This window comes from Populus euphratica, unplaced genomic scaffold, assembly GCF_000495115.2.
Source record: "Populus euphratica unplaced genomic scaffold, PopEup_1.0 scaffold1817.1, whole genome shotgun sequence".
NCBI lineage: Eukaryota > Viridiplantae > Streptophyta > Magnoliopsida > Malpighiales > Salicaceae > Populus > Populus euphratica.
Window position 1 is genome coordinate 23,993 of NW_011501657.1, and position 11,102 is coordinate 35,094.

The window sequence follows — 11,102 nt, forward strand, 5'->3', positions numbered from 1 at the left end:
GGTGGGGGGGGGGGGGGGGGGGGGGGGGGGGGCACTTGCTTACACTGGCCTCAAAATATTTTTATAGGTGTAAAATGAAAAAAAAAAGTATTTTTTTTAAATTAAGGACTATACATTCTTGAGTTTTCATATGCGGTCGTATATTGTTTTATTGTTTTACACTGGCCTCAAAACATGTTTTCAATCTGGAATGATTGCCTCGAATATGAATTTGTTATTAAATAATATGAATAGAATTATGGAAATAAATGATGATTAAGTAGATGTTTTAATAGATAGAGCTAGTAGCATTCTTGTTCAAATGCCAACATAAAATATATGTTCTCTTTTGTTTCTGTCCATATGTGTTCATCTATATATAGACTTTGCTCCCACTGACAAAAGTTTTTTACTTTGCCACTGATTGTCCTGTGCAAGGATGACACACAAATCATACATATGACATGTTATCTCATCATATATAACCTCTGATGCTTTGGCCTAATGAGCAGATGTAGGGGAAATCCAGTTCCATTCTGCATTATCAAGTGGTGTTTCTACAATAGGTCCAAGGTACAAGGTAGTTTCTGTCAAAGAGATTCAACCTGAGACAGATCTTACTACATGCCTTAAAGCTAGAAGAGAAGGAGAGCAAGAGATTCTTGGAGGTCAAAGGATTATAGATGACATCAACAATGAGGTATTTGCCTTACGATGATTTAGCTAGTTGTTTGTACCGTTTGCTTCTGCTTTGACGTTACTGGAAAATCCCTGAGACCGTTTGCATAGTTGTGTCCGCAAGATCTTGTTTAGTGACATTATTGAGTTATATTTCTTAAATTATATGGTTGAAAATGTGATTACTTTCTCATTTATGATGCTTAAACCTTATAAAAAAGGGTCCATGTACGTATTCGTACTTCGATAGAGTGATTTTATGTAAGTGAAGAAGAAATACACCAGGCGACCTATATCATCTCTTCTAAGATCCAAATACTCCTATCCCTTTTAAGTTCAAGCAATTTCTACCAAAATATTTGAAATCGATACGAGATACTTTTGCCATCGATCCCTAGAGTAAGCCATAGAAGAATTCCTTGATAACTACAAACCTATAATCTGAAATCTTACATCAGAGCTCTTAAGCTTACATTTAAGAGATAGAATACGTGTATGAGTTAAATTTTCAGCTATTAGTTATAATTTGCCTCTAGGCTTTAAAGTTCCATGAATGAAGTTTTCTGCTATTAATTTTTTTCAATATATGACAGTTGGTGAACAAAACTGAACTGTTCATTGGGGTTTCAAAACAAAGACAATGCGTTATTGGGTCAGAGAATCCAAAACTGTCGAGATCCCTGGCTTTTCATGAAGTTAAGAGGTGAGATGCTGAACTTTCACCAGTATTTTTATATGTTGGCATTGTATTTTTCACAGAAAGTTTGCCAGGCACTTGAGACTTTTTTTTCTTAGCTTGGTTTTAAGTATATTCTCAAAGATTCTTCTTATTGAGACATGGATTGCTTGTCAACAGAGGAGATGGAGAACACCTTTTTATTAGTGGAGATGGCATCGGTTCTGGAGACTATTTTCATTTCTACCATTCAGATCCAAAGGCCGCATTATCTTCATGTAGTAATGTCTCCAAGAATTTCAGAAACTTGAAACTGGATTGGAGAAGCTGCCAGCTTCACGCAGGTGGTGTTGGTAGTAAGGAAGTTGTTGGAGGTTTGGTTTTCTCTTGTTGGGGCCGTGGTGAATCATTCTTTGGACACAGCAACGTGGATAGCTCACCATTCTTGGATAACTTTCCAGGAATCCCAATGGCAGGAATATTTTGCTATGGCGAAGTCGGACGTGGCTTTACAATGTTGAACGCAGATGACCATGAAGACCAAGAAGAACAGACTTCGTGTTGCTGTCTACATGTATATAGCACTATATATGTGTTGGTGTCTTATACTCCAGCACCTCTAAAGCATTAGAGTTTGTCCATCTTCTTCGTGATGGATTACCAGAAGTACTGTTGACTCTCTCTACTATTGGTAGGACTCGTTTTTTATTTTGTTGGGGTGAAATCCTGTAGTTTGTGGGAGAAATATATCACTTTAGAACTGCAGTTCTCAGATTTCTTATCACATTTTCTGCTCATAACATAGTACTATTTATGGAACATACTAGACTTAGCTATATCATATTTACAAAAGGATAATATGAAATTTAAATGAAATACTCTAGTACCATATTGACAGAATTGCGAGATTTTGTCATCTCTAGCAGCGGAGTGACAGACATAATTATTGTAATCAAAGTCTAATGAACACAATGCAGTTTTACTATTAGGGAAGGATATTCCACAGCCTGTCCGGCTAGGGTAGAAGTTACCTTAGACTCAGCCAGAGGCCTTGAAATATCCATGAGCATACAGTGTCTGTAAGAATCCACCATGATGTCTAATAAGCAAAAGCTTAAGCAGGCAACATATTCCTATATCTTCATGGAAGTTGATTAATGTACATAGTCCTAATTTTGGATTGACAAAGTTAAATCTGGAATTAGTGCTTAATTGCTAACAAGCCTTGTGGGCAAATTCGGATTCATGCCACCAGAGTAAGTTTCAGTTTATAGTTGCAGCATTAGCATAGAAGGTCACAATTTGATCTAAGCTAGGAAAGAGGCTTCTGATTTTGAATATATTCCTTCTCTACTTTCCCTCACTGCATTTTCTTACAGGATATAAGATTGATTTGCTTATCAAACAATAATATTATATGAGTGGTTTACTTGGTACAGTTTGTTTTGATATTGCATTTACTCCATTACCTTACTCCACTACTTCCGTGTGCCTCATTTTTCAGGTCATTTGGAGTTTTGAAGCACTAGATGACTTGTTGTCTGAGTGGGTAGGCTGCAGTCTTAGGATGTTCTTCGTGACTCGGTTTAATTGCAAGGTAAAATTTGATCAAGTAAATGCAAGGTTGTGTATATTTATTGGACTTTTATTATTTAACAAAAATATATAAAAATAGACATAATTTATCATGCATTGTTACAATGAAATTATCATTCTATCTTTTTACTTTTTACTTTTAAAGCTTTGTTTAAAGATAAAATAATATTTTCACGTGACAAATTAAATAGTTTTTATAAGATTCGTCGGAGATACCTTTATTTGTTACTCTTTTTTTTTTTTTTTGCATTGAATGAACATGGTTTTTTTACTCTAATTTTTTTTTTAACTGTCATGCAGTAGAGCACTGGTTATACAATAAGTTATTATTATAATATAAATTAAAAAGAGATGGTGTCTTTACTGTATACCACTTTACAAAATATTATTCATTTTAATAATATTTTTTTTTAAATTTATATTTTTTTTTCTAATTTCATACTTAAATATTTATTTTATTAAAGATTATATTTTATAATTTATTGTGGTTTGTTTTATATATAGTTAGCTCGGTCTCACAATTTATGTCACAAATTTGGCGAGTTAACTCAAGTTTTTTTTATTTTTTTTAATTTATAACTTTTTTTTTAATTTCATTTTTCAACATTAAATTTATTCTAAATTAGGTTTTATGATTTATTTTGGTTTATTTTTTATGAGATTATCTTCATTTTATAACTCAAGTCATGAGTTTAGCGGCTTAACCCAATTGAGTCGAGTTTTTTTTATCTTCTTTTAATTGATATTTTTTCTATTTTATCTTTCAATATTGAGTTAATTTTATAAATTATACTTTATAATTTATTTTGGTTTGCTTTCTATAAAGTTATCATGTTCTTATGACTTAGGTTACGTGTTTTATGGGTTAATCCGAGTAGACCTGAGTTGTTTTATTATGTTCTATTTTTAGATTCATTTTCAACCTTTAACAATGAGTTTATCGAATATTAGGGTTCATAGTTTTTTTTTATTTGCTTTTTATGGGATTACCACAATCTCATAACCTTGATCGCAAGTTTGGTAAATTAATTCGGATTGACTTAAGTCATTTTTTTTGTTTATTTTCTATGAGATTATCTCAATCTCATTATCTGAGTTATGAATTTGACAAGTTAACTTAGATCAATTTATTTTATTATTTTTTAATTAATTATTTTCAATTCCATTCTTAAACTTTAAGTTGATTGAGAATTGAGCTTCATAATTTGTTTTGATTTGTTTTATATAAGTTTATCATAGTCTCATAATCTTGGTTGCGGATTTAACAGGTTAACTTGAGTTGACCCAAATAAATTCAATTTATTGTTTTTTTAATATTATTTTTTTAAGAAAATATTATCTTGAATTTTTGTTAATCAAATTATATTTTTACTGGTTGTATGGATTGCTTTAAGATTCATTAAGTCAATTAGGTCAACCTTCATATTATTTATTTATTTTTATTAAAAAATTATTAATAATGCCTAAATATTTCTTTTATATATTTAAATTTTTTCTGATTTGAATCATGGCATAGCACAGTTTAATGATTTAGTCGATACTAAAGTGCTTTGTTTTTTTTTTTCTTCCACAAATAGATGTTGGTTCTTTCTATGAAAATTCAAGCTATGGTAAATCTAATTACAAAGAAGATAGGTGGTGAGATTAAGCTTTTGTTTGGTGAGGAAGACCTATGTTCATCATGATTAGTACACAGTTGATTTCTTTTAAACTGTCTTGTGTGATTTATTACCATTTTATTTGTGTTTGTATTTTAAAAATATGGATGGTTTGAAAAAAATATTAAAATTAATAATTTTTTCATATTTTTAATAATTTGATATGCTAATATTAAAAATAAAAAAATATTTATAAATCAAAAATACTTTTAAAAAATACTATATACCACTACCAAACACGTGTTTGAATCATTTCTCTCTTCTTATTAGCCCTTCCTTGTATGTCTACATCATACTTCCGAACGACTTTTCTAATCTTACAGGTTGTTAACAGTCTATTTTGGATGGTCAAGTCCAAATCAACATTAATGGCCATTATTCAATCTAAACCCCACCATTAATAGATTACTTCATACGTTTGGAATAATAATAATAATACACTTTGAGGTCATGGTTCAGATCACTTGTTTTTTACGTGGAAGAACCCTAACTTCACCCATCTTTGTAGTCCACTAAACGTGTTTATGGGTTCCACTTCAATTGGAATTAGCTATGTACGATCTGCTTGGAATTTATTTGACCTACATTGAGAATTAGTTATAGATTTGAGTTCTTCGTTGTGAAAAAGAAGTCAGTTTATGGACATTTCTTTGAATGCAGGTGCTCGAAATTACGCCGAAGTCTTCACTGTTAGTAATTGACTTTCTTTTGAGGCTTTCCATAAATTAACACCCATCACGTCCAGGTTAAGTAATAGTTGCACCCTATCTAGATATCAGCAATGGAGAAGAAACCTAAAGAACCCCAAACGCCATTGACAGGCTTTGCATCAATAAACGAAGACCTTGTTCAAAACATTCTAAAGAGAACACCAGCTACATCCTTCGCATCAGCAGCTTGTGTTAGCAAATCATGGAACCACAATTGCAATCAAATCCTCTCCGAACCAAAGCTTGCTTCTGCCTTTTCTCTCAATCCAGACCCAAAGGTTTGTTGGGCCTTCAAAAAAAAAAAAACACCGCACAAATTTCATGGTAAAGTCTCTAACGTGAAATGTGCTTTTGTATGCTTTGATGGTGATCAAACAGGTTGCATTACAAGAAGGCCAATAAGCTTAAGGAATGGTGGTAGTAGAAGACTCTAAGAAAACATAGAGATCATCATTGCTCAGACTAGAAAGAAATATTGCTTAAGTGGTGAGATCTTTTACATGGAGACCATCATTGCTTAGACCAGAAAGGAGCATTACAAAGGCATGAAATTTAAAATAAATATTATTATCACGATAAAATTTCTAAACAGATAGCAATGGTTTGGTAATGTGAGGAACATGGAAAACATTAGATAATGTAAAGGTGCATTTAGGGGAATGTAAGATGGCATGGCCAATATGGGATATAGAGAGACCCTTACCGTCACCAACATGTAAATGATCATTATCAAGATAGGGTGCAAAATTAGTCAGAGTCGCAAGATCGGGACTAACATGCTGGTTTGCACCAGTATCTGGGAACCAAGTAGAGGCAGAAACCAGACCAACAGCAAGGTGGGTAGAGGGCTGATGACCACTACTACGAAACTGAGCACATTGCAAGGCTGTGTGGCTGAAGAAAAAGCGTAATTAACATTTGACATGCTACTCATAAGATCGATAAGAAGGCCACTATCTACTAGTAGTAGGTCGTCTGCTCTGCTACCAATGATTTTGCTTCTAGTTCGTGGCAGCAAAGGAAAAAGGGTCATGAAAATCAAACCTGACATGGCTATTATACCTGTTGTTGTTAGAGCGCCAGCTGCCACCGGAATGACCTCTGTTACGGCTAAAATAGGAGTTGGTCTGCTACTGTACAAGATGAGTAAAGGGTAACAAAGAATGTTGTACAAGATAAGCAGATGGTAGTAGAGATGGTGTAGGCAGCAGAGGTGGAGTTGGAGTTGCACCCAAGGATGGAAAAGAAGACTTATGTAAGTAAAAACGTGGTTGTGAAGGTCCACGTATGATAGCGGTTCTGCCTTGGTCACAAGATTAGTTACTAAGTTTTTAAACTCACCACGAAGGCCACGAAATATATAGAGGTTGAAGTCTTCAAGAGAGAGGGGTTGGCCAGTAGCAACAAATTCATTAAATAAGGATTTGGCGTGCTGCATATATGTAGTAACTGAAGCATCTCCTTGCCAAAGATCTTGAAAAGACCCACAGAGTTGTATAATACGAGAATTTGATAGAGAAGTGAGCGCTTTTTCAAGAGTGCGCCAAACATAAGAAGAAGTCTAACAATCAACCACAAGATGTAGGACGTCCATGGAGAGGGAGGAGAGTAGTGCGTTTAAAATAAGCTGATCTTGTTGCTTCCAACAGAGAAAAGAAGGGCTAAGTGCTGAAGAAGAACCATAAGAACCGTCAAAACATGAGAGGAAGGACATGGCACTGAGCCATTAACAAAGTGGAAAACACCTTGACCAAGAACATACCGCTTCATCTGCATTTGCCAATAGAGATAATTGGTAGTTGTAAGTTTCAATAAGACCACTTGATGAGTGTTAGACAATACAACAATAAAAGGAGTCGTTGTCTCCATAATGTGCAAGGGAACATCAGAAACATGAGAGGAAGAGCCAAGGTTCGGCTTTGCAGGTTGGGGCTGTTGTTGGTGGGAGAAAGAACCAACGACAGCAACTTCAAAGTGGCTAGCTAGTGGGGCTGCACCAATGTTTTGGTAGGGGAGTAAGTAGCAGAGTCCATTTAAGGGAGGAAGAAAGGATGTCGGCTACAAAAAGAAAACGAAGAAGAAGAGTCCTGATAGCAAAAAGCTTTGATATCAAGTTGAAAATAATTGGAAGGCTTAACCTAATTGTTAGCCAACCCTTTTTATATATATGTGGAGGGCAATATATAATAGCAATAATGAAAATTATCACACAAGAGTATGTTTATAATATTTTCTATATAGTATATTTTTTATATAGTATATTAATAATTACTGTAATATACCAATAAAAAAAATCTATCAATTTTGTAATGATATCGATTAGAGAGAACCATAAATATAATGAAAAGTCAACTTCAAAGTTGTGATAGAATACCAGCAAGTATGCGTGCCACTATTTTTATACTGCACATGTGACTTATTACTCTCTTCAAAGTTGACTTTTCATAATATTTATGAATTCATCTTGTCAATATATTTTTTCTGTACTTGGAGATTCATTAACGAAACTCTAAAGTATCTTTGATGCTTTTTTTGGCCTTGTCATTTTTTCTTTCTAGCCATTAAATTATGTTGATTTATTTCATGTCATTGGATCTTTATAATAAAGCATGTTGACTCTTGCATAAGTTAAGTATTTGAGAGAGCAAAAACTTGAAATGAAATTTATTAGTTGAAAATTGTGGCAGTTGAAAAATATTTTTTTAGTTGTGATAGTTTAGAAAATAATTTTTACTACCGTGTTAGTTTATGAAAAAATTCCGCGTAGAACTTTTTGGATTTGTGGACAATAAATTAACTGATCTTGAGTATATATTTTCGCTGACATGGTGACCTCAGGCCGGTCCAGTGGCAATGATTGATAACTTTGTGATGGATATCAAGAATTATTCAGCTTCTGTTTCTGGTTCCACATCACCAGCTCTGATCATAATGTTTGGAGTAAGCTAATATGCATGCTTACATGCTTCATTCTTGTATGAGTTTCTTGCTAAGATGTGACTTCTGTAATGCTACAGGGTGAAGAGGTTAACCTCACACCTGTCATGGAAAAGTTGGGTGAGTTTTTTAACAAGGGATGTTCCAGTCTTCTTGCGTTTGATTTTAATTTTATTCGTAGGAAAATGTAAAATAAGGGCAAGAATCTAAACAATTTAGTCCAATCTCTTTAAAATCTTCAGCTTGTTTCTTATAAATAAAATATGTTTACTCCATTTTTCAGCTTCGAAAAGCTATTTTCTTCAAACCCTTTTCATTTTCTCTCCATAATGATATTTATTTGACATATTCAAGCATCAATCTCTGCTATTCTAAAGCAAAAACTTCTTTCTAATCCATCACTGGATGACCAGAATATTTGAGTCTTTTTTCTGGATGATCAGAATATTGAAAGAATATAAAGATCGGTGGATATGTCATTATGAAGTGGATTAACCTCAAAAGTCTCATGACATATCAACGAGGTTGATAATTTAAGAAGACAGTTAATTCTTGAAGTCAAATTTCAAAAATGTGTTATCAGACTTGATAAATTGCATAGTAGAAATCTGCTGTATTTGTTCTTGAATTTGCATAGTAGAAATCTGCTGTATTTGTTCTTGAATTTGAAAATGTATATTGTATGTTGCAGATCATGCCATGTCAAGGGAAACTTTCATTGCCGGCAATATGAGATCCCAATTCCTGTACAGAAGGGGCATAGAGTCAAGAAATATATATGGGAGTAGTACAAAATATTTGACTGATGCAGTTGCTCTTGTATTTGCAAGGGATGAAGACAAACCTTCTGGTATCTCCTTGCTCGTCTGTGTTCTTGCAATTTCATTCACCTCGAAAACTGAAATCTAATGACAAATGTTCTTTCGGAGACTTCCGATAAAATTGGAAAGATTATAAGAAATTAGCATGACAATGTACAGATCAAGAAATGTTTCAAATATCTTTCATTCGTAGATAAAAGAAAATAACGGGAAGATCACAATGCACTTGCCTTTTTCTTTTTACTAAAATTATGACATCTTATCTCATATCTCTGCTGCTTCATTTGGCTTAATGTGCAGGTGAAGGGAAAATCCAATTCGATTCTGCAATATCAGATGGTGTTTCTGCAATAGGTCCAAGGTATAAGGCAGTTTCCGTCAAAGAAACTCAATCTGAGACAGGTCTTGCTACATTGCTTACTGCTAGAAGAGAAGGAGAGCAAGAGATTCTTGGTGGTCAAAGGATTATAGATAGCATCGACAGTGAGGTATGCTAGTTTTTGGAAAACCATTCTTTTACCTTATCATGGTTTCCTTGATTTAGCTAGTTGCTTCTCGTACTTGCTTCAGCTTTGCTACTAACCGAAAGCCTTAAGACAATTTGTATAGATTTATTTAGTTATATCAAAAAATTATCCTAATCCAAAATGCTAAACTATGGAAAAGGTTATCATTAATGTTTTTATATTAGTCTCTCTAACAATATCATTTTTTTGCCATGAATGAAGTTTTCTCTGTTGATTTTTTCCAATATATGACAGTTGGTGAACAAAACTAAACTGTTCATTGGGGTTTCAAAACAAAGACAATGCGTTATTGGGTCAGAGAATCCAAAACTGTGGAGATCCCTGGCTTTCCATGGAGTTAAGGGGTGAGATGTTGAACTTTCACCAGTATTTTTATATGTTGGCATTGTATTTTTTATAGAAAGTTTGCCAAACACCTGAGATTTTTTTGAACTTTCACCGGTATTTTTATATGCTGGCATTGCATTTTTTATAGAAAGCTTGCCAAAAACTTGAGATTTTTTTCCTAGCTTGGTTTTAAGTATATTCTCAAAGATTATCTTCTTATTGAGACATGGATTGCTTGTCAACAGAGGAGATGGAGAGCACCTTTTTGTTAGTGGAGATGGCATCAGTTCTGGAGACTATTTTCATTTCTACCATTCAGATCCAAAGGCCGCATTATCTTCAACTAGTAATGTCTCCAAGAATTTCAGAAACTTGAAACTGGATTGGAGAAGCTGCCAGCTTCATGCAGGTGGTGTTGGTAGTAAGGAAGTTGTTGGAGGTTTGGTTTTCTCTTGTTGGGGCCGTGGTGAATCATTCTTTTGACACAGCAACGTGGATAGCTCACCATTCTTGGATAACCTTCCAGGAATCCCAATGGCAGGAATATTTTGCTATGGCGAAGTCGGACGTGGCTTTACAATGTTGAACGCAGATGATCATGAAGACCAAGAAGAAAAGATTTCGTGTTGCTGTCTACATGTATATGTGTTGGTGTCTTATACTCCAGCACCTCTAAAGCATTAGAGTTTGTCCATCTTCTTCGTGATGGATTACCAGAAGTACTGATGACTCTCTCTACTATTGGCAAGACTTGTTGTTTGTATTTTGTTGGGGTGAAATATATCTAGTACTACAGAATTCTTACTACATTTTCTTCTTATATTATAATATTCGTATGGATAATAGGAGACCATCTATATGAAATTTACAGAAGTTGAAATGTAGATGAAAGATCTAACATTGTACCTTATTAACCAAACTGTTCTTGACATACCTGCCTCAGTCCGGAAAGAATCTGTTATCCCAAGCGGCAGAGTCCACTGCCAAAAAACGTAATAACTTTGTTATCAATTAAGCCTGATGCACATAATGACATGACCGAGTAGGGTAAATTTGACGCGTGACTATTGTTGGATTTGGTTGAAAATTAGTCAGCATGTACTCCAAGTCTAATTCTTTATAGGTTCGGATTAATGTAACTAGCTAAGGTTATTACAGTTAAAGTCGGGATCTATGTCTAAATTACGTCTAAA

At 34.0% G+C, this 11,102-nt stretch overlaps 1 protein-coding gene and 1 pseudogene across 2 annotated transcripts in view; both read left to right on the forward strand.

The window, feature by feature from the left end:
• Positions 1 to 5,359, forward strand: part of LOC105118229 (F-box/LRR-repeat protein At5g63520-like) — a 9,545-nt gene extending 4,186 nt beyond the window's left edge. Inside the window, exons 8-12 of one of the 2 annotated variants that reach the window (XR_840915.1) lie at positions 492 to 679; positions 1,251 to 1,360; positions 1,514 to 2,024; positions 2,838 to 2,930; positions 5,248 to 5,359. Coding sequence is in view for 1 of the 2 variants with exons in the window: in XM_011016127.1 (XP_011014429.1) it covers positions 492 to 679; positions 1,251 to 1,360; positions 1,514 to 1,964 (749 nt within the window). In the remaining variant the exon portion in view is untranslated. Of the gene's footprint in view, positions 1 to 491; positions 680 to 1,250; positions 1,361 to 1,513; positions 2,210 to 2,837; positions 2,931 to 5,247 lie in introns of those variants that run through there. The other variant, XM_011016127.1, reaches the window with a different exon arrangement.
• A 2,696-nt stretch (positions 5,360 to 8,055) lies between these two features.
• LOC105118228 (F-box/LRR-repeat protein At5g63520-like) lies at positions 8,056 to 10,762 on the forward strand (annotated as a pseudogene).
• Positions 10,763 to 11,102: the final 340 nt, after the last annotated feature.